At 39.4% G+C, this 24,055-nt stretch overlaps 2 protein-coding genes across 7 annotated transcripts in view; both read right to left on the reverse strand.

Annotated features, from left to right (window-relative positions):
• Positions 1–5,631: 5,631 nt before the first annotated feature.
• On the reverse strand, positions 5,632–11,965 carry THAP1 (THAP domain containing 1). The gene is made up of 3 exons (XM_037055492.1): positions 11,593–11,965; positions 8,293–8,488; positions 5,632–7,745 (listed from the first exon to the last, which is right to left on the reverse strand). Exons 1-3 carry the CDS (start codon positions 11,661–11,663, stop codon positions 7,374–7,376), a joined length of 639 nt encoding a protein of 212 aa, XP_036911387.1. The 5' UTR covers positions 11,664–11,965; the 3' UTR covers positions 5,632–7,373.
• The window catches only part of RNF170 (ring finger protein 170), a 39,867-nt gene continuing 24,247 nt past the window's right edge, over positions 8,436–24,055 (reverse strand). For 5 of the 6 annotated variants that reach the window (XM_037055491.1, XM_037055487.1, XM_037055486.1 and 2 more), the window contains 2 exons: positions 22,319–22,429; positions 16,062–17,550 (listed from right to left, as the gene is read on the reverse strand). In XM_037055491.1, coding sequence (XP_036911386.1) covers positions 17,281–17,550; positions 22,319–22,429 — 381 coding nt within the window. In that variant the 3' untranslated portion in view covers positions 16,062–17,280. Of the gene's footprint in view, positions 8,489–13,530; positions 13,642–16,061; positions 17,551–22,318; positions 22,430–24,055 lie in introns of those variants that run through there. The other variant, XM_037055489.1, reaches the window with a different exon arrangement.

Below are 24,055 nucleotides of genomic sequence, written 5' to 3' on the forward strand. Positions count from 1 at the left end.
ATAAGGGCTTAGCTGTAAGTGCTAGGCATGACTCTCATTTGCAGCCCTTGTGGGCACTGTGTCTCTGGACACTCTGAGAGTTCGCCCCTGCACAGGATAAACTTGGCCAATAAAGTAACATCTTTGAAACCCTGAAAGTCTCTGACATTTGTTCTCGCGGTTGGTGGATGCAACACCCGACATGCTCTAACAAGGCAAGGAACTGCACCCCTCCTCATCAGGTATTCAGGCTTAAGGCAATTAGAGCCAGGAAGCACATCTCCCAGAGAACATGGGGACTCGGACTATGTCAAAGATGGGGGGTGAGAGTCCATTGCTCTTTGTTGCAGCTCCCCAAGTCCTTCCATGATGGCCTCCCAAGTGATGGTGTCTGGCCTAGGTTGCCCCTCCTCTGAGGGGTCTTACCCGTCAAGGACTTTCAACCATGCTTTTGGGGCAGGGAGAAAACTGAGGCAGCATTTGCTATCAGAGAAAAGCATTGTCTCCTGTGGCTTGAATTCCAGAGGTCACTGACTCATCCTTAGCCACAGGGGGTAGAGTTACAATTCCTGAAACCAGGCAGAGCAGTCCACACCACATAGCCACCTTTGTTTAAAAACTATTTAAACATAGTCCCCAAAGTAAGACTTTGGAATCTCACCCAAGGGAAGGACACTTCACTTGGAACTTTTCGCAGTCAGACCCGGATGCTGTCTCCAGGATTCCCCAGTATCTAGGTTCAGGTGTTGGTGATTTCCCGTCTGGTGATGTGTGCTCTTGATTCTTGCTTTCTCTTTGCTCTTGCTTCACAAAGTGCTGAACTATTCACCTTTGACTTGTGGTTTTTATTGTCTGTGAATCTGAACCTCCAGATTAAGTGGCCATGATCTATTACATGCCCCCGAATGGCAGTCTTATGCCGTAGTGAAACTTTTATTAACATAAAATGTTCTCTGTCTCTTGTCAACATTTTGATTTTAAGCCTATTTTGTCTGGTATTACCATAAGCACTGCTGCTCATGCAAAGGTTCTATTTGCATGAAAAACCACTTTCCATCCTTTCACTTTTAATCTGTTTGTGTTTTTGGATCTAAAGTGAGTCTCTTAGAGACAGCAGATAGATCGAGTTTTTGTCCTTTGTTAAATCCATTGTTCCAATCGCTGTTTTTTGATTAGTTATCCATTTATATACAATTACTGATACAGAGGGACCTATTTTTGTCATCTAGTTGATCTCAATGTTTTATAGCATTTTTGTGCATTTCCTGCACTGAATCTACTGAAAAATGTGCTTCATTCTAATTCTGCTCTATTGTCTTCCCTTGTGTTTCATTGTTTTTTAGAGAGAAATATTTCATTTCCTTCTCTTCTCTTTTTGTGTATATTCTATACCGTTTTGTCATTACCATGGGGATTAGGTTTTCCATCCTAAAGTTATTGCACTCTAATTTGTTACCACATTGCTTTGAGTTAGTGTTTCTTTTTGTTGCAACCTTCAGGACTCCCTTTATCTAATTTCCTGTAGGGCAGCTAGTGGTAATGAATTCCCTGAGCTTTTGCTTGTCTGGGGATGCTATAATTTCTCTGTTATAGGGGACCGTTCTGCTTGGCATGGGAAATGTAGCCCAGCCCCCACTCGGAAAGGCCAGTGGGGAGCGAGGTATGGCACATAGTACCCACGCCCACGGATAGGCTCTCCCTTGGAGAATCAGGCCTGTATCGTACTTAGGCTGCTATGAGACTTGCTTTTGCTAAAACTCCCTCACCCTGGATTGAGGCAGAAAACGTTTACTGCATATTTCTAAAGTACCATCCTAAAGTCTGTGCTAAACCTCCCAAGTATGAAGTGTAACCAATTCAACCACTTTTCCCCTTGATCTGTAACATCCTTCTCTTTGAAGTAATTAGCAACATTCTTTCCATTGTTACCTGTAAAATGTAATCGCCTATCTCGAACCTGTGCATAGTAAATGAGGACCATCCTCAATGTAATAATGTACCCAGAAAAGCAATAAAAGCTTGTCCAGGCAGGGGTCAAGGCCCTCTCTCGCACTTACCGAGCGGCCATGCTGTCCCTTTCTCTCCACAAGATTTCTGTAGTCCATATGAATTTGTCTTTCACAGCCACAACACATGGACCCTGCCAGCTGGGGCCCACATCACTTTGTCGCTTGTGCAGGGCAGTTTTGCCAGACATTGGATTCTTGGTTTACAGGGTTTTAGTGTTTTTTTTTTTCCTTTTGACACTTTGAATACATCAGCCCACAACCTTTTGACTTCATTTTGCTTGGGAAAACTTTTTCTCTGATTTCACGCCTTAGAAGGTACAGCTTTGGGCGTGCACAGTCACCTAGAGTGAGGTTTTAACAACCCTTTCTTTGCACATTTTCCTGATTTCTCCGTTAAATTGTATGTCTATACTGGTATCACACTCAGATGTTAGCTCCAATTGCCAGTTGATTGCTGTTTTTAATGATACCCTGGGGCAAAAACTGCTCTACAGTGTCATCCAGTTACATTTGGGCCCTTTGGAGGAGTTAGTAGGAAATTCTTATGTATTATGACTGCAGGAGGGCTTTTCTTACCTCTTTCCCTAGTTCTCTTTAAATTAACTAGCCTACAGTTAATTTAGGTGGTTGTTTTAGGGGAGCTACCAGCCTTTTCTTAATTGCTTACCACTAAATTCTCCTTTGTTCTTGAGGACTGCTAGGCTTGTTGGAATAGGTAGGCCAGCTAGACACAAGCCGGTGAAGGGCCAGATAGGAAAAGGAAAATATCAACCCTAAACGTAGCTGAGGGGATGGATGGGGAGAGGAAATACCGATCTTAAACAATGATCAGCTGAAAACCAAATGGCTTACTGCTCCTGATACTGTCTAGGGCAGTTACACACTCCTAACACCCCTGTGAGGGGCTTGGCCTCAAACACGAACAGGGCAGGCGTAGGACTGCCTCCTACTGGCAGAGATCTGTGCATGTCAAAGGCAGGAACAAACGAACGAGCAGGAGGGTGGGGCGGTGTTAGGGGAACCAGGAGGTGAGCAGGGAGTTCAACCAAGCATAAAAACCATTTGTAACCCGGTGAGGCAATAGGTTTGCTCTGTCTCACCCACTTGGAAATCTTCTGAGTGCACTTTCCTTTTGCCAATACGCCATTGCCGGCTTTGCCATTTGTGTCTCTGGTCTGAAATCTTTCAAGGACAAGAACCAAGGTCTTCAGAACACCACCACGGTTGCAGGGACAGGTTTGGACTTCCCGGTTCTTCCAAATCCTTTCCTTTGGGAAAAGCTTCAGAGCTCTTGGTTCGCTTGAGCTGCCTCCCGTCACCGTTCTGGTGCGGGTGGCGAGGACTCCGGCCTGCCTCTCTAGGATGCATAGGCCGGCTGAGTAGCGCTCAGTCAGGATAGGAGCCACCCATTTTCTTGGGCTGGCTCTGTTGGCATGGAAAGTTTACCCTATAAACAAGCATCAAGAGGTGACCAGGGCGCCGGTATTCTTGGGCAGCTGTACCCGGGGAACACCCTCCATCCTAAGAGTGGGAGCTGGTTGGGAAAAGGGAGTCCTGACCTCTTACCCAGAGGTTAGCCTGTGCAACACGAAAAGCTAGAGGGCCCTGAGAAATACTGGCAGGCCATCCCTCCCTGAGCGCTGCTCTCCTCCTTGGATAAGAGTTGGGAAGAGAGGGAGCGTCAGCTGCTGGGCCCGCCCTACCCGTGGAGCGGAACTACCGCAGCCCTGAGCTGTGCGAGCGTGTGGCCGGCGGGGCCAGGTGGCTGGGGAACAGGTTGTGGCGTGAAGTGCCATAAACTTTTAAAGTTCACGGAGAGTCATGTTTCAGGAAACATGTTTAGTGCCTTTAGGGCAATCTTCAGATTTTAAATGGTTGTTTAAAATTTATTTTCACCAGTTATGGTAGTTACGGAGGGGAGCAGGTCGAAGCTCCTCGCGCAGCCATTCCAGAAGTTAGTTATTAATATTGTAGTTTCTTTCACCAAAAATTGTTAAAAAATTAAGTTTACTCATCTACTTTAGGATATCTAAAAAATGAAAATTCTCAACAAATTTTGTTAAGAACTATTTATCGCTAAGAAAAAAATCTCAGAATAAAACCACACCCAAGGAAAAAGGTAGCAAGACACAGAACGTAAGAGAGCATTACTTGGAGCCAACCTCCCCGTGAAGTCCAGCAATTGTCATTGTTTGGCTTGTCTGCAAAAATCAGTTTGCTCTTTGCTATCTTTCTTTCACATCAAGGATTGTATTTTAATACACAACTGTATTAAACCATAATGCCCAGAAACACAAGCTACCAAAGGCAATGCTCTTCATTCACTGGTCATCCAATTCCCTCCCCAACATTAGCAACAGTAATAACCAAGCAAGCAAACCCGTTCACTTTTTCTCCTTTAAATGCTACACATGGCTGGCTGCCTTTTAGAAATTCTGGAACACAAATGGAGTTTTCTTTTTACAGATCAGGTGAACTTTTAAATACATTATTTTATGTTGCTTACTATTTATAAAAGTCATAGGTGTTAGGTATGTGCACGGTGTATAACTGTTTTGATGATCACAGAACATTAACCAAAAGAACCCATGGCAAGTGAAATTTTCATTTGCCTTCACCATTACTGTTGTACTTCTAAGAAAAGGGCCACACAAGCTCCTGTTATTAAAGGAACACAGTCTCCTCATGTACTTGGGTTTCCAAGTAAAACGTTTTGCTAATAATTTGACACCACTATTTCTTTACTGCAATGACAGATATTTTTAGCACACACAACAGGTATACAATTAGTAAACATTTGAATTATTTTACAAAAATTTAAAATGTCTGTAATTTGGAATTTGACAAACTACACAGCAGTTAAAAGCGAGTTTATGTTTGTATTATAAACGAGTATAAACGGTGGCAACTAATTCTATTCTAATCCAGAAACCCATTTTTAAAGAATCTGAGCAGAACTGCTTACATGTAAATGGCAGAGTTCAGATGACCACTGTCAGAGAAAACTTTACCAGGACATGTCCTCAGGGTTTAGTGGTTGGGCTGGTGTTCAATGATTTCTAAGTTCCTTCTAATTCTAAAATTCTTTGATTCCACAGTTTTCCTAGCAGTTCTATCAATAAACAATATTTCTTCCCACTATTGCTGACAGATTATGTCACATATAGGTGGAAATTTTATACGTTACTATATATGCTTAAAACAAATGTTCAGAATATGCTGCAGCTCACAGGCATCTTCTCCCAATTTGTTTCAGATTGAGACCTTGTCCCTGTTTCTGAACTTCATTATGCTTGAACGCAACCTACTGTAGCCAAAACATCTCCTTTTCTTGACAATGTCCTAAGTAGTACAATAGACAAAATGAATTATAAAAACATTCAATAAATGTTACATCTCAAATCCAGAAATAAGCAGTTGTACCTCAAATTTCCTATGTTAAGCTATAACTTGTTCATATGCACACAGTTGGTATATGTGTTCTTGCTCAGGTCTCTCCAAATATGGATTTACATCTGTTATGAAAAGGAAATAGCTTCAAGTTGAATCATTATGCTAAGGTACTAAAAGTAATTACTATTACCATTTTTACAAGTCAATTGTTGGAGGGCTGGTTCTGGGCACACACATGCCCCGATTTTTACTTCATGTAGGTGACAAGTTAGATAAACATATACTTTGGCCAAATATTTACCCCCATTATCTTCCAGGAGCTGCTAGGGAGATGAAAGGTAAAAACAAACTACTTGGAGATTTTGCAACTTCCAGAAACAGTAAGGAGATCCATGAAAAACGGGGAAAAGTCCTTTGATTCATCAGAGTGAGTTCTAAATGTTATCAGACTACATAGCGTCTAGTGATCTTCTAATCAAAATTTTCTGTTTTTGAAATACTAGTTCATCGAAAATCAAATCTCCATGAATCAAAGTACTATCCATTCACAGCATGGCAGGGAATTACACTGAAAAGCAGGTCTACAAAAGACACTCTGAACATCATTGTTTCAGACCTTTAATACTGCCCTAAAAGGTTTGTGACTCATCTTAGCATACTTTGATATATAAAATAATTACAGTTGAAATAGTTACTCTAAATCTAAGTAGGTAAGTACTATGGCAGTATTTGTTTACTCAGAACATATTTCATTTCAAACATATGTAAAATTTATCACAAAGTCAGAATACAATTCACAGTTTGAACAGAAACCTCAGTGTTTAAATCTCGACATTCAGGAAAACAAACAGTATATATTAGGCTGCTGCTGAATACAAATCACTCATTTAAATAAAATGGGATTTAATATCTAATTTGTGTTAAAAGTAAAGAAATTGCCCTGGCTAATGTGGCTGTCTGTTGGAGCGCCGTCCCATAACTGAAAGGTTCTGGGTCCAATCACTATGCTGAGCATGTGAGATCCCTGGTCTGGGCACACATGAGGCAACCAATGTTTCTCTCCCTCCCTTCTTCTCTCTCTCCAAAAGCAAGGGGAAAAAATGTCCTCAAGGGAGGCCAAAAAATTTTTTTTAAAGTGAAGAAATAAATTTTTATGTGAAGCCTTGACCAAAATCAATTAGGTTCAAGATTATATATTATGATACAAATCAAACTCTACTGACACGTTAGAGACTTGGATGCAAAATAACTAGCTGGGGAACTTAGGGGTAATGAGAGAAAAAAGCAAACCACAGGTGAGGCCCCCATTTTTATTACTTCATGGGTAACGATGCCCACTTTGTTACAGTGAGAGGAAAAAGAGGGGCCCACTTTTTAAAACTCCATTCATGATATAGTTATTTAACCATATTAATTAGGTATGAAATGACTAGTTTCTGCTCTGAAGATACCCTTTTTTAAAGGGCTGACTTGCCACATTATCTTTGACAAGTGATTAAGAAAGCTAAATGGATCTCTGACTTTACAAATAAGAATGTGTGAATAAGATTACATATATTCTGAGAAGTTATGATCTAACCCATACTTCTGATTTAAAATATAACTAAGTTCTCTCAATAAACTAATTTTAAAGTTTAAACGTAAATCATCCTTACTGACTATTCTCATTCTCTTTCCTTTTTATTTTTACATTATTTCTATAAATACTCAACTTAGAAAATGAAAACCCTCAGTCTTGAAACCAGCTTACACTGGTGCTCTGAGGTTAGTTTATAACTTTTAAAATATTTTGTTAAAATGTAAAAACCCTGAAATTAGAAACAAAAACATTAACAATTTTACAGTATGTATCTAATTTATTTTTTTAAAAAATATTCTGAATTGTTTTTATACAAGTAATCAAGTGTTATTTTTTCAGATGAAACTCCTTTATAGGCTATAAGAGAGTATGTGGTATTGCCCCATTAAAAACCGCTACAAATTTCTTTTTTTCTACGCTGGTACTTCAACTATTTCAAAGTAGTTATCTGGCAGAATCACATAACCTCTCTCTGTTATGTCTTTCTCTTTCTGGAAGTGCACAACCTCCTTTAATTTTTCAAGCTGTCGTTCTTGTCTTCTGCATCGCTGCTGGGTAGTCTTGAGCTTCTTTCTGAGTTTTTCAACTTGCTGTTCTAGCTGATGAATCCTTTTCCGCTGGTGCATTGTATCCTCCACAGTGTAGTTGTGGTCACAGAAAACGGAGAGATTATCAGGGGTCTGAAGAGGAGGCATCAGCAATCCAATAGCAGCGTCAACCTGGGAAATGGGAGGTGTTAAAGGAGACGGGGGAAGCTGTTCTTGCGGCTCCAGAAGATCTTCCTTCTAAAACAATAATGCAGAGTATGTCTGAATTTAGTAACTAGAAATAACAGTTGAAAAAATTTATCTGTGGAACTTAAGAAAATTAGATTTTTTATATGAATCTCGGTAAAGAAATATTCCAAATTGAGAAAATAGTTTAAGTTTTAATTATACTTTTCTACCTGAAGTAGAAATGGAATACAAGAAAGAGGCAAAATTTAACGAACTACTAAGTAGTATTTAAAACTGAGGAGAAAAATACTTTGAAACTGAACTGTCACTGATAAAGCAGAACAAAAACTGATCAACATGCAAGTAGGTGTATGGCGTGATCTTAAAAGTAAATCACAAAGCTTGACTGAGTTTCTTAGTGTGAGGATATTTAACTTTTATAAACTATTTTATATTTTTTAAAAGAGTATCACTGTTAACAGTAGTTATTTACAAGTGGTAGGTTTCAGGTAACATTTGTTTTCATAACATGACTCTGAATTTTCAAAATTTCCACAATAAACACATTACTTTTAAAAATAGGGGAAAAAAGCCAATATTGAAAAACAGGTATTACCTTGTCATGTGGCTCAGTACAAAGAAATATTGTGGGTACAGCATTCTCTTTCAGTAACTTGTTGTTGCACTCCCTCTTAAAGCAATCTGGAGTAAAGTGCTCCGAACAAATACTGCTATACTTGGTGGGTTTGAAGTTTTTTCTTCTGACAGCTGCCTCCCATTCTTTACAGAGACTGGGTCGAGTAAGAGGAAACCTAAAGATGACATAATTCACTTCTATTACCTTACTTTTTATTATAAGGCGCATTCAAACTTTCCTGCTCATGAAAGAACTATCTTACATTGGCGTTAACACACTAAGGAGTAACTAAAACACTAGTTCTGCTTTTTTAAAAAAAATTAGTTGTGCCTTTAAATGTACTTGTTTAAAAGATCCTATAAATAGCCCTGGCTGGTGTGGCTCAGTGAATTGAGCACTGGCCTGCAAAACAAAAGGTTGTGGGTTCGATTCCATCAAACACATGCCCTGGGTTGCAGGCCAGGTCCCCAGTTGGGGGGTGTGTGCAGAAGGCAACCAATCCATGTTCCTCTCTCTCTCCTCTCTCTCTAAAAAATAAATAAATAAAATCTTTAAAGAAAAAAAGTATTTCTTATACTTTTTTAATAGAGATCTTAACTGATTATATGGTAGTTATAGGGATGTCAGATATAATGATATATACAATCTAAATAAGACAAGCCAATTAAGAATTTACAGAATGTAAAAATAAAAGTTGGTCGTGTTGGTGGATGTGTGCAGTGGGAAAAGTAGGTAAAGAAAGGTTGGGGGTGGGGGACCCACGTGCCTGATACTTTTTTCCCTCCATTACAGTAAGTAACTTTCACAGACAGATACAGGTATTCCACACACATCTGAAACACACAAGAGTAAACCATGTGGCTCTCTTACTTCTCTCATTTACTAGGGTTTAACTTTTTATATTGAAGACACCAAAAGTATCTATAGGGTAAAACTGTATTATTTTACCAGTGATTTTCTATACACTGTAAAACCAAATTGCATGTTTATATCTACATTCTGAGAAGAAGCTTCTGATTGTCTTAGAATCAGAAACTGTCTAACAAATACGACTTAATCAAATTTCACTTGAATTGCAATGACAAATTTAAAATTTTTAATTTACCTCTTAATCTACTGAAATGTTTGTTAGGATCAGATAAAGGGAGGTAGGAATACTTAAAATTTGCTGTGACTTTATTTTTCCAGGTCAGGGATTTAGTAAGTTGGGGGGGTTGGAAAGAAGCCAAAGAAGGATTTTTCTACCGTGTGTTCCAGTCTCTCTTCCAAAGTATGCCAGAGCCTGGCTCTGCTATTCTCCTGAAGGTCTAAGAGATGTTTACGACAGTCTGTTTGTATACTCTTCCCACTACTACCACATAGAAACTGGGGAAAGAAACACTCAGAAGATCCCTGTTGGAAATGGCTTCTAGAAGTACAAACTGCAGTAGCAATGGCTGGTAAGATTCAGCACCTGGGGCTTCCTGGCTCAAGGACTATGCGTGTTCAGGATATCTGTGAGGTTCTGTCGAGCTCTTTCCCATCTCCTTTCCCAAAGTTGTTCTTCTAGATAAAGGATGAGCTGTAGAAGGTCAGTCTTTCTTTCCATTCATTTGTTTAACCGCCAGCAGAAACTCACTATTTCTGATGTGTGAATGTCCTAGTTTCCCTACCAGTGAAGGGTTCTCCACATTTTTAGATTCCTTCTGCTTGCTGTATCCATAGAATGGGGAGGCAGAAAGCTGAATGAGTGTGATGGTATCACCCACCATCTCCTGACCGATTCCCTATGCTGGAGAGATCAATCCATCAGCTTTCAGAAATTCCAATAAATCAAGAAGTTATGTTAAGATATACTGAACTGAATTCTGGAAGTGTTAAGTGTCCTATTCCCCTCTCCGAAGAGGGAAATATCAACACTCAAGATCTCCCTATGCATTAGACACTCTTATTTATGTATGGTCCTTCTCATACTATATAAATGAATATAAAAATGCACCCATATCTGTTGTTTTTTTAAAAATATTTTATTTATTTTTAGAGAGAGGAGAAGGGAAGGAGAAAGAGGGAGAGAAACAGCAGTGTGTGGTTGCCTCTCATGTGTCCCCCCACTGAGAACCTGGCCTGCAACCCAGGCATGAGCCCTGACTGGGAATCGAACTGGTGACCCTTTGCTTCACAGTACCATGCTCAATCCACTGAGCTACACCAGCCAGGGCCACATCTGTTGTTAAACATAAATGACCCACAGAAAAATTGAAAAAAATTTTTTGCTTGTGTAATTATTTAGCTATGAAGAATTCATATAACTTATCACTGATTCTAATTTAACTTCTTACTATTATTTATAGTTGGGGATTCTTGCAAAAAAAATTCAACGTAAATGTAATAAAATCTGCAAAAACTGAACTGAATTTGGCTGAATAAAATTGCCATTGTGTCACATTTTGCAGACATTTGATTAAGTCATTTCCATTCTGAGGTTTTCTTTGCCAGAGAACATTTTTCCTCTAACTGCAGTACCTTTTGGATAAAACAGTCCTGAAAGATGTAGGGCAGGTTCTTTTCCAAAGGCTTCCTCTATGCACCAATAATAGCTCATATCGACCTTTATTATGGCACTTGATCATGGTCCGGAGTATTAACTTCCATGTTATCATTATCGTGTGCTGCCAACATAAACTATTCATCTTAGCAGAACCAGAAACTGTCTCAAACTTAAGAGGTCCTTAAAGGTTGGTTCCTAGAAACTTGCCCATACACATCCTCCCTGAAATCCTGGCTCAAAACAGTCCTTAAAGATGTTGGCCTCCCAACCACCGCAAGGACGAAAAAGAGAGACTTCTTTTAATTTCAAATTTACTTTTACCACCTGGCTTCTCCAGGACCTGATGGTGAAACCCAATGCCTCTCGGCCTGGAGACCTCAAGACCTGCGGGGCCTTCTGACATCGCCCGCCGGCCCTGAACTAGCCAACTCCAAAGTGTTCGCCTCGCGCTCACGGCCGGAACTCCCGCGTGAGAAACGGTCGTCGATAGCGGTGGCGACCCGCGCCAAGAACGCGCAGCCCACGGCGACAGGGCTGGGATTCCGACAACCCCGACAACCCGCGGACTCGCCCACCGCCTATCCCAGAGTAGACCCCCAGCAGCGCTCGGGCGCACCCCGCCCCTGCCTACACCCCTCTCGCTAGGTCTCGCGCGGACACGCGCCTGGCTCTGGCTCCGCCCCCGAGCCTAACCGGCTGCGCGCCCCCAGCGCGAGCAGCGGCCGACTCTGCGAGGCACGAACGGCACCTACTTGTGGAAAGAAACGGGCTTATCCTTGTCATATCGATTCTTGCAGCCGTAGGCGGAACAGGACTGCACCATCCTTCCGGTTCTCAATCGTTTCACTTCTTTCGCCCCAGCAGGCAGGTGAAACTGTTATCAATGTCGCTGCTCTCCGCTTTGACACCCTTGCTTCTTCTGTAGGTTTGGCCAACAATTACAATGATGCTGGCCTTACTTGGGGGTGGCTGATGTGCCCGTTTTGTTGTTTGCATTAGCAGAACGACCACAACCATCCCCTGACTCCCATCTCCAAGATGGCGGAGGAAGCTTCAATCCCACCTCTCGCGAGGAGATCGTCCCTGCTGTCTCCGATTAGCCTTGAGGTCAGAGGTAACGTTCCCTGGGAAGCAAGCCATTGGCCGAGGCCCGACGTGTGACGCCACAGGCTTAGCGTCACTGCAGTGGGCGGGCCTTCGGTCTTCCGGAAGGGAGAAAGGAACGCCTTGGGAGAGGGGGCCAGGGGTTTGGAGTGTAACTGCTCCAGCTTGCCTCGCTCTGGTACCTTTCTTGGGTTGATTTATCAAGGCCTTTTAGCATGGAGTCCACTGGGTCTGCTGGCTTAAAGGAGGACAGGTGTAAAGCTGAAGTCACTGGATCATTGCACCGATTTCTTTAAAGGGGCGGCCACTCATCATATGATTTGTAGAAAATGTTGATGCAAAGAATCAATCTGCCCATTAATGGTTGACGTATAAACTGTGGTATAGTCATAGTATGGAATACTACATAGCAGTCAAAATAAGCTATGACCTATACTCTACGGATGATTCTTACGTGATCTTGATTAAGCCAGAGACAAAATATTCTACATGATTCTATTTTTTGTAGGGTAATAAAGTAGGTAAGACTGAAGTCAGAAGAGGTTCCTTTTGGGGAGAGAGGGAAAGAAAGGGGACTTATGGGATGGCGATATGTGACCTTTTTTTTGAAGATTTTATTTATCTTTAGAGGGGAAGGGAACGAGAGAGAGGGAAATATCAATGTATGATTGCCTCTCATGCATCTCCTGCTGGGAACTGGCCTGCAACCCAGGCGTGTGCCCCGACTGGGAATCAAACTGTGATCCTTTGGTTCGCAGGCCGGAGCTCAATCCACTGAACTATACCAGCCAGGGGATAATGTGTCTTTTGACTCAAGTGATGGTTAAACTGTTCACTTTATGATAATCACATGACCTTAACTGATTTATAAAATGTTTGGAGTTTGCTTTACCTTAATAAAACAGCTTATTTAGCAAACAAGGGCCACATAAGATACGCAAAACTGCCTTTTTAAAAAGAGAATGGGATGTTTATATGCTCATTTGATCTCATTTGACCCCTTCGATAAATATAAAAAATGAACATATGCCTTAGTTTTGTATGTTCATTTGAGGGAAAGACAATCGGGATAAACTGAATTAAGTGTAGTTAGAAGTTTGATGTTTTTTGGCCCTGGCTGGGTAGCTTTGGATTGCTCAGTTAGAGGATCGTCCCAGCTCTTCAAGGTTACAGGTTCCATCCCCAGTCAGGGCACATGACAATCAACCAATGAATGCATAAAAAAGTGGAACAGCAAACCATCTGTGTCTCTGCCTGTCTCAAATCAATAAATTAAAAGACAAATTTTCAAAGTGATGTTTTTCAAAGTCTAATTCATTTACATTTATAACCCTTTTTAGGGAAAAAAAGAAAATTTAAACCTTCACATTAAAAGAGCAATTTTGTTACAATTGCTTATTTTGTTACAATTATTCTAGGATGAACTTTGTCTTGCCTGATAAACTGAAGAAAAGTAAGCCACTTGTTTTTAACATACGAGAGTGCTAAGGGCTAAAGATGTTTTTAAACTCATCAATATCTAACAATTTAGATTTTAATTTCTATCCAACTGTGTTTTTCTGTAAATAATTTTTATTAAAAAATACCTTAGCATTCATTCCCTCTGGGCCTCATTATCTTCATCTGTGGAGTAAGGCTGTAGGACTAAATGCAGAATTCTTAATTTGGAATCCATAAACGTTCAGATCTTGAATCCCCTGAAAAGGAATCAAAAGTATAGAAATGTGTGTATAAATGTATTTTTGGGGGGAGCTATCTATAGCTATCATCTGAGAAAACACAAACACCAGCCAATCTGTAAGGGTGCTTAACATTTCTAATATTCTAAGACTAATGAGATAAGATTAATTTTCATGTGGATAAAAATTACAAGTTTTCCCCAAGGCCAATTAGAAGAGTGAATGTTTTGATTAGAATATCAGATATTTTAAAATAGTTTTTTAATTTTTGTGCATTTAAATAAATTAAAGTAGAAAATATTAGATACCAGTGAGTTTAAACATCTTTAGCCCTTAGCCCTCTCCTACATCCCACATTACATTCCTGTCAAGAGGCCCACACTATATGCCACTAGTCTGGGAAAAAGAATAAGGAGACTATCCAAACATGCTCCGTGTGTTTACTCCTCTCATGCACGGGTGTGGGCTATGGACCGGTCAGAGGATGCAGATGGATGAAGGTGACAGTGACTGATGCCATCTCAAATTGCTTGCAGTCAAGGGCTCAATGCTTAATACTTATGTCATGAAAATGGTCTGGTTCTGACAGAACAAAATCTCATGTCTTTATATCTCTCTGATTGTCAACAGCCCTTACTGCTTACTGGGAGACAAGTCTTAGGGCTTTTAAACCTTGAGTGCCCTTTCCTATTCTGACCCAGTCCCAGGTTTCTGGGTTGCTCTTCAGCAAAGCAGGAGAGCCTGAGTACACTCAGTGTTACAAAGACAGGGCAAGAATGTTGATGCAGACATGAGGGCAGACTCAGAAACGGTCGTTTCAGTTATCAGCTATGCAACTTCGGTCACTGAATACACACTCCAAAGAAATAGGGGTGGGGAGTCAGGGTACAGGCCTAGTCTCTAATTATTAGGTTACCCAGGTGAGTAATTTTCCTCAAACAAACACATTTCCACTTTTTACATGTGGACAATTAATTAGAAGAGCGATGAGATACTGATGTCCATTAGTGAAAAAGAAAACCACTGCATCCATTGTATTGAGTGCTACTTCAGGAGTTCTGAATTTCAAAGCAAACAGTATCAAAGAAACAGGAAAATAACGGCTACTTTTTAATTTTAGATATGTTGCTTTTATTCAAAAGAGTAGGTAGGTGTCTGACAAATTCGTAAGTCACAAAGTCTGGATCAAACCGTCGACTCTCTGCAACTCTGTGAGGTAGGCGTCTGCACAGCCACAGCAATGAAGACAGGTCTCTCCTCCCCTATGGCTTCCAGGTGCTGGGAGTGTGGCAGCTGAAACCACTGCTCAGTGGGCACTGAGAACAGTTGTTTCCTCTGTCCTGTTTTCCATAAACCTGCCCAAGTTACCTGCTCCCAGGGTTGGACCATTTGTTTTGGTGACAGTTACAACATTATTGTTTACAAAGTCCAAATTGTTGCTTTGATTTGTATGGTCTCACTCTGAATCATAGAAGTATTACTAGGTTGAAAACACAGATTGACTCTTCTTGTTTTAAATGCTCTCGGATACCATCTGCATTATCAGTGATCAATACAGACACATAATAATAAGGTCTACAATTCTGAAATACCCACATGTTCCCTTTTCTATTTAATAAGACTTCTGATCATACAGTGTTTTTTGTATGTTACAAAAGTTGGTGTAATACACTTCTACCAGTAAAGTCTTACAGGGAATTCCAATATTACAGTAAAATTATTGTAACTAGAAATGTTGACACTTGAAGCAGAACATGCACAGAAAAAGAAAGCCTTTAAACAATGTCATTGCTATACAGCCCCACACCAAATTTGCAGTTGGTAGGAAATGTATTTCTAGTCTGGTGTAAAAATTCTTGCTCCCTAGCTTTTAGAATTGGTAGCTGCAGCTGAACTGTTTTTCTGTGAAGTATGCCACTCTACGAGATGTTTGATTTGGAAGTGAGGATTTAGGATTTGTGAGGTCTTGATACGTCATCTTTTTAGACCTTTCTTCTTAGGTGTACCTGAGCTATCTTACTCCAGTGTGTCCCAAAAGTCTCCCAGTTTCTCTTTAGCTTCGCCTCTTTGAAATAATCCTCACATTTACCTGAACCCCATGCAGGAGTCCTGTTGAGTCCCATACCAGTTCAGTCATTTATATCTGGATGGTTTCAGACAAAACAAAAACCTGTCACCAGTAACAGGGATTTCACCTGTGAAAAGGAAGACACCTGCTTTCTTCACATAACTCTCTTAAGTATAAAATGAAAAGTATGTGAGAAACTGCTATAATTATAATGTGCTGTATTTAAGCATTATTGTTTTTCTCTCTAACAAGGAACAGCTCTGTCCTAGGCCCAAATTAGAAAACACTATTACTGATATTTTATTCAGCATCTTACCAATCGATGGCTAATCTAATTTGGGAGACTGTGATAGATTTGTTCTTTTTTTCCTTTGGCCTATCTATACATAGGGAGGCTCACTAGCATGTGAATGGACAATATGACTCCAGGTGACAGAGCCAACAGCCCTGGGCATGAACAACCTCCCTGCCGGCCAGTTTGCTAATGAGTAGTGCCAGCTGAGGAAGCTGGGATTTCATAATACTTGTGGTTTAGGTTCTTTTCAAACAAAACTGCAGAAGAGAGCGTTAGATACTTATGCTGTAGCCATTAAAAAAAGAAACCAATATAACCTTCCTATTGAATCATGCCTGACATTTGCTTATTCTACACCATCTAGGGGCAGCATCACAAGTTTTCTGTCGAGAGAAAACAAACCAAATTTGTCCATTCTGTTACTCTAGTTCACCATAATTTCTCTTGTCAAACATAAAAGTCTTCCCGGTACTACCCTAGTACCCTTTTTGATGCACAAGCCAGGAAAAACCACTTTCCTCAGAAATGCATCAAACTACGATTTGTTTACAGTATTGCCTAGGTTTCTGAAAAAAAACACATCCCTTTTACAAGTTACTTTAATACATTGTTCCTATAACAGGACCGAACTCTGGTTTACATGCCATACTGAGAACATAAGCATGCTGACTGGACATGAATGTCTTACACCTTGTTAATTCTCCCAGTGTTCTGTAAGCCAGAATGTGAAATCAGATGATAAAGTTCAAGGTTCTTTGTTCACTTTCAGCTGATAACAAAGACTTATATCAGAATGGAAAAGCAGAACTGTTCCAAATGCACAAAACTTAGTACTGAAACACTTTTCCCCTGATACTGTGCAATATTTTATTGTAGCAAAAATATTTAACTGAATCTCAGTGCAATATATTATCTATAGGTGCTCACTGAGAAGGAAACATTGGGTAAAGTGTACATTTAACACTATCTTACTATACATCCCATTAGTGAGTAATTTGGGGGAAATGAAAGATATGAAAATATCCCTTTTTATGTAATTCCATGTTTTTTTCAGAGACTTAACAGACAACACAATCAAGACACAGTTGTAAATTATTAGAATTCTAATCTCAATATCAGAACCTGCAACATGTAAAAATTCCAGTCGTATATTGCTAGGTATTTGCCAAATAATAATTAAATGTCTGTCATACAGCGGTCTTCAGTTTGTAAGATAATATTCTAACGCTGTATGCTACCATGGGTCCTTTTGTTTGAGTTTACACATTAGCTCATATTTCAGTAAACTTTTTTTTCACCTGTTTAGTCTCTGCGTTATCACTTCTCGATACATAATAGAGATGTAGATAAGCAACAAAAAGATGACAAAAAAATCATCTAAAAAGCCCAGAATTCCAAACAAGGCTTCAGGTACAAAATCTAGAGGTGATATAAGATAGAAAAAAGCTCCCATTAAACAAAGTATTATCCTGATACGGAACATCCAGAAAAGGCCACCGACCGAAAACATTTCCCTGAATGCATGCCTCAGTAAAGTGGGTAGATCCATAATTCTTTCCATAATCTGGTAGGGGAAAAACAAATATTAGGATTTGGCATCTAATGTGTCAGACTTTCAAATAATATAATTTTTTTACAATTGTTCAAAGTTAACATGAATTAAGTTTCACCTATTGTTCGACCATCATTTTTTCTAGTTACTCATTTTATTTAAAAATAGTTCTTTGATTACTTAGCTTCTTATAAAATAGGTTTTATTACAGACAATTGAAAAGCAACTAAAATGTCAGCAAACTTAAAATATAGGACATAATAATGAAAACACAAGTTCTAATTTGAGTTAGTAAAATAAACCAAATCAAGAACCTGCTGTATAGGATTGGGGTCTGAGGCTTGAGCTCAAGGTTCAGCTTTAAAGTCAGAGAGATCTGGGCGGGCCCTGGCTTGTGTGGCTCAGTGGATTGAGTGCTAGCCCCTGAACCAAAAGGTTACTGGTTCAATTCCTAGTCAGGGTGCATGCCTGGGTTGCAAGCCAGGTCACCAGTTGTGGGTGTATTTATCAATGTATCTTTCGAACACTGATGTTTCTCTCTTTCTCTTTCTCCCTCTAATCCCCTCTCTAAAAATAAAGAAATACAATATTAGAAAAAATTTTTGAAAAGTCAGATCTGGGTTTGAATTCAAAATCAATTACTTATTAGCCGGGTGACCTTGGGCAAAGTTGTTTAACCTACTAGAAATAAATCAACAATTAAGTATTTATGTACCAGGAGGACTTTCAAAAACTGAAAGAGATAGTGTATATAAATGACCTTTATAAGTTGCGAGACAATATATAAGTATTACACATTAAAGACATCAATATTAATTACAGTCTAAGAATAGCAATGAAACTGATCCCTTCTGAGGATGTTTATTCTGCGTAGCTAGAATTTAAGCAAATTCCTAATTGCTACAAAGATTTATGGAATGCCCAGTGCTACCTTTTTTTGAAAATTACTAAGTTCTAAATATGTACAAAAACATATAAATTACTAGGCTTTTACATAAATGAGCATAATTTTCACAGCTGAACTTTAACAAAAGACATACAATTAAAAACTTATCAGGTATGGAAAGCAAAGAAAATTTTAAGATATGGAGTTATTGGAACACTTATACACTGTTGGTGCAAATGTAGAGCCCCTTAGGAGACAGTCTGGCAGGTCCTTAAAATGTGAAACAAGGTTACAACAACATCCAGCAACTGCACAACGAGGCACATACCCAAGGGGAATGAAACGTATGTCTACCCAAAAACTGGTACAGGAGTTAATGGGAGCATTATTTACAATAACCAACAAGTGGAGACAACTCAAATGTCCATCTACTCATGAATGGACAAACCAAGTGAGATTGCTTTGTCCATAAAAAGCAATGAAGTACTAGCATAAGTGATGTAGTCGATAATATTCTAGTAATTATGTACAGTGTCAGATGGGTACTAGACTAATAGGGAGATCGCTTTGTAACTTACATTAATGTATAATCACTATACTGTATACCATAAACTAATATAATATTAGTTTATATTAATAAACTGTAACTGAAAAACAAAAACAAAAAGCTGTGCAGTACTGAGGTATGTTACAACATCGATGAACCTTGAAAACATTATGCCAAGTGAAAGAAGCCAGAGACAAAAGGCCATGTATTGTATGATCCCATTCAGATAAAATGGTGAGGTATCCAGAGTGGCCACATCTACAGAGATGGAAGGTAGATCAGTGGTGCCAAGGCCTGGGGAGAGGGGCAGGGACAGGGGCGAAGGGAAGGGACTGCTAAAGCTGTGGGAGAATGAAATGTCCTAAAATTATATCATGATGGCAATTAGATTATATTTACTCTAAATGTACTATAAATCATCGAACAGTATATTTTAAAACACGTATGCTTATGGCATGTAAATTACATCTAAATAAAGCTATTAAAAAGAAAAGATAGTACCAATATCTAACAGGGTGGGGCAAAAGTAGGTTTACAGTTGTGAGTAAATAAAATGTATCCTTTTATTACTATTAATTAATTACTGTATTCTTTTCCATACAAACAACCGTAAACCCACTTGTATTTGTATGACCTTGAGCAGGTCAGTTACTCTCTGACTGCAGACTTTGCATCTGTTCTGCGTAGTTGTTCGCTGGCTACGTGGTCTCAGCTCCCATGTAGTAATGACCCACCAGGACTCTTCAACAGATCTTACTTTTCAGAAGTTGGCAAATATAAGGCAAACTGACTGGAGGAAGTAAATCACTTCCTGTGGTCATTCCACTGCCCACAGTTCAGCTATTTTTAACAATCTGTATAAATATCATAGGTCCAACTCTATGTATATATTGACTGATTTAACAAATGCCAAATAAATTGAGGAAGATGGAGAAAAAAATGGAAACTGAGCAAGTGATGAAAAAAGTTTTAAAAACAGAAGGTAAAGAAAATCTTGTAACTTCTTTTGGAAGACTAGCCACAAATGAACAGAAATGGTCTTTTTAGAGTCATTTCCTATATTAACTTTCTATTCTCTATGGAAGAAACTAATATTTAAAGCAAAACAGCTATACAGTTTTCACAAGGTCAATGGTAAATTACTTTAAGTATTCTAAATTCTGTCCATTATCAGCTATTTTCACTGCTCATGTGGTATTATTTATACAAAATCTGTAATTAAACAAGAAATATGAAATGAGTTACTAAGAAATGTTTGTGTACTAATCACAATCTTACTCCAGCTTTGAGGCAGAATAGTAAAGTAAGAGCTGTCTTTATTATATTGTAACATATAATATATATGTTACATATATATATGTTACATATAACATCATCACATACTAAACTTTCTTACTTGTTAACTATAAATTTGACACACACAAAAATAAGAACCAAGCAATGGTATGCTTCACACTTAAAAATATGAATGAATATCTTAAAATTATTATTATTATCTTCAAGGTCAGTGGCAGATCTTGAATTGGAAACCCTGATTTCCAGACTCACCCTACGGCTGCTACTGGAGGGTGTGCTACAAAAATGGCTGGATCGGGCAGCTATAGAAGACAACAGTGGCTGGGTTACGTCGCTCTTGTGCGTACATATCTAAAAGGTTCACCCATTATCACTGACAACAGATGAACTGTACCTTTAAATGTTCGTGACATTACAGAATGAGGAATACAAGCAAGGGAGCACAGAGCACGGCTGTGTATTACTAGAACATTTTAATAGCTTATAGTCTTGTCTGGGAGCAGTACTATCAGTTATTATCTCAAGGATAGTTCATGACTTTACTCAGCACACGCTGAGCGCCTACTACATCCCAGACACTGAATTTCACAGTGAGAATTCAGTACTGACTAAATACAGTCTTTGCTCTCATGATGCTGTTAGCCTATAGAGAGCAAGCCAGTGAACTAGGTTTGAGTGCTGTTTGTGACAAATGCTAGGCAGAACACGTGCAGAGGGCGATAATGGGGAACACCGAGGTTGTTGGGGGAAGGCTTATTTTCAAACTACCGAAAGGATGAGAATCACCCATGAGGAGAGCAGAGCGACAAGCGTTCCAAACAGGAAATGCAGTATGTGGAAAGACATGGAGCTTTCCTGCGAGCTGAAAAGCCAGCGTGGCTGAAGTGCAGTGGGGCAGGGGGGAGTGGCACAAGATGTTAGGGGGGGGCCAGGTCACACAGGGCCGTGTAAGCCACAGTAAGGAGCTGGCACATTATTCCAAATTATTCCAAAAGATTGCAAGTTTTAAAACTCAAGAGTATCATGGGCTTATTTTCAAAATACCACTTGGACTGCCACGCAGAGAAAAAAAAGTTAGTGTGAAGAGCCCACGGCAAGTGTCCTAAGCAAGAGCTGATGGTGACTTTGACTGATACGATGGCTCTACAGACACAGGACATTTTTATGGGGTAAAAATTATATGACCCCCCCCCCCAAGAAAAGGAATGGTACAACTTACTTATAGATCAGATGAGGGGAATGGGGGCGAGGGGGAGCTCAGGAAGACGGAGAAAAGAGGTAACTGCGCTGGGGAGGGAATCTGCTTCACGTTATACACGTTAAGTTTGAAAGGCTCAGGGGGTATCCAGGTGGAGATGTCCAACACTAAGCAGTTGGATATAAAGTCTAGAACTCGGGGGAGAGTCTGGGTTTGCCACGTACTAAATTTGTACTCAGTGTGTTCCAGCTTTTGAAATACATATCCAGCCATACACATACTTATAGAATTTCTTTCTCTATTTGGTAAAACTGGAATGAGATAATAAAATGTGACAGTTTTCAGTCTACCAAATGCCTTTTTTAGGGGATGGGTCAACTGTAGAATTAAAGTTATTAAAAAGAGTGATTTGAATGGCTCAGATGACATACAGGGTTACTTAAGGGAACATTTCAAACAGGGACCAAGGTAAACAACCTAGAGTAAAACAGAATTGCAAAACTCTCACCAGAATTTCTCAGGTGTTTCTCATAAAATCAAACCCTATTTTAGAATCACATAGGAGTTGATAATTTTATCTTTACCTCAGATTTTTCCTATTGATTTTTTGCCTCTTCATAAATGACTTCTACAATGCCTTTTTTTTTTTCTTTAAAGATAGAAACACTGCCATCCTTGGGAAAGCTGTAACTCAGTGAGTGACAACGATGATGGAAGGAAGGACTTCACACATGGACAGTGAGGAAGAATAGTTCAAGAATGTTTGTTGGCAAATCTCACTCCACAAAAGAGAAGTGTCACTATACTGTAACTTTGTTCCCTTTAGCTTTGTACCTGCTATAACTTTACTTACAGATCTGGGCTGTCCTGAGAATCTCCGGTTATAATCATTAATATCTTGATGCAATGATACAACATCCTGAGACTGGTCATTTTCACTAAATACTGGTAGCAGTAAAGTTACCTGTTTAATACAGAAATAAAAATTGTTATCCTTTTCTGCAGCATTAGTCTGTTCATTTTGTGTTATTCAACAAAACAAGGAAATCGTCTGAATTTACATTTCACTCATTTCCTTTAATTAAGGCAACACAGGGAAGGAAAGTAAGATTACTGCCTACAATGCAATCTAATGCAAACGTACGTTGAGCATCTATAAAATTAAAGGGGCACGTTATCCAAACACTGGTTCTAATATTTTCCAGTCCACACCAGAGAGAAAGTCAGTAATTCTCTACAGTTCAAGATACAAGAATGATGAGAAAATGTTCAGGAGCAAAGTCACTGCTGTTGGAAACATCTTTAGATGACATTAACAGACACAGACATTAACTCAGTGAAAGGACTGGCTCTCAAGCACCTAGCCCTATTATAATAAAAAAAAGGTAATTATTTTATTTTCTTTTTCTGACATTTCTTTTTTTAAGTATATTTTATTGATTATGCTATTACAGTTGTCCCAATATTTGTATTCCCCTTTATCCCCCAACCCTCCAGTTCATGTCTGAGGGTTGTACATATAAGTACTTTGGTTTCTCTATTTCCTACCAATGGGAGGTGATTCTTAACTTCCCTCTGTCCATTTTATGCCTACCAATTATGTTATTTGCTGTACAAAAAAGGTAATTCTTAATACTGTTACATATTGTAATACATTAAACCCTTTTTCCTCCATGGTAGTGGTAAGGATACATAAATGTCCCAGGACCACATTCGGGCAATCTGAAGATGACAGACCATGAAAAGCCCCGACAAAAATGGTCACTGGACAATGAGATGGAGATGGGGAGGGAAACTGATAGATTTTGGACCCAACCATCTAGCTGTTGCTTTAGCCTGTCCTCAGTTCAGCTGTAAAACCCGGGCTGCCCATTTCTCAGAGGCTCTCCAAACAGCCGAAACAAAGGAGTGCACGTACTGTTGATTCTTCATGCATTTGTTAATAAAAATGCATTCTTTCAATAAGTATTACCTGAGCACCTCTTGTGGGCAAGGCACTGTGCTAAGTGCTTGATATACAAAAAAAAATTTAAAAATAATAAAATAAAATAAAGATGTGGCCTTGCCTGTTGGTGATCACAATCACAAGAGAGAAGAGGAGGCAGACCTGTACAACATCCTGTTCTCAGGTGCTTTAATGATACTTCAAAGTAAGGGCCCCTCCCTAGGGCATTCAGCTGGCCCTTGAAATGCAGGTTGTGTGTATGGGCATGCATTCATGGAGGGAAGTGGTGCGTGTGTCCCAGTCAGAGACGTCGGCCTGTGCATCGTTACTTCCCGTGAAACAGGAGCAGAGGCAGGTATCTGACACCTGTCTTGCCTCCAGGATGAACTGCTCTACATTTAGAAAACCAAAAGCTTTTATATTAAAACAACTTCATCTTCACCTTTCTAGCCTCTAGCCAATTTATAGGTGGTCCAAAGGATACCACCTGATAAATTTATACATAACCCTATGAAAACCTGCAGGTGGTGGAACTAATTCTTTTTTGATTTTTGCAGAACAATTTTAATTTTGGACTAGTTGAATTTAAGATGCTGGTGAAGTATCCAAGTGGAGATGTCTAGAAGATGACTGAAAAGTCAGTTC

Source organism: Sturnira hondurensis, unplaced genomic scaffold, assembly GCF_014824575.4.
Source record: "Sturnira hondurensis isolate 20B ecotype Veracruz unplaced genomic scaffold, ASM1482457v3 Scaffold0008640, whole genome shotgun sequence".
Classification (NCBI taxonomy): domain Eukaryota; kingdom Metazoa; phylum Chordata; class Mammalia; order Chiroptera; family Phyllostomidae; genus Sturnira; species Sturnira hondurensis.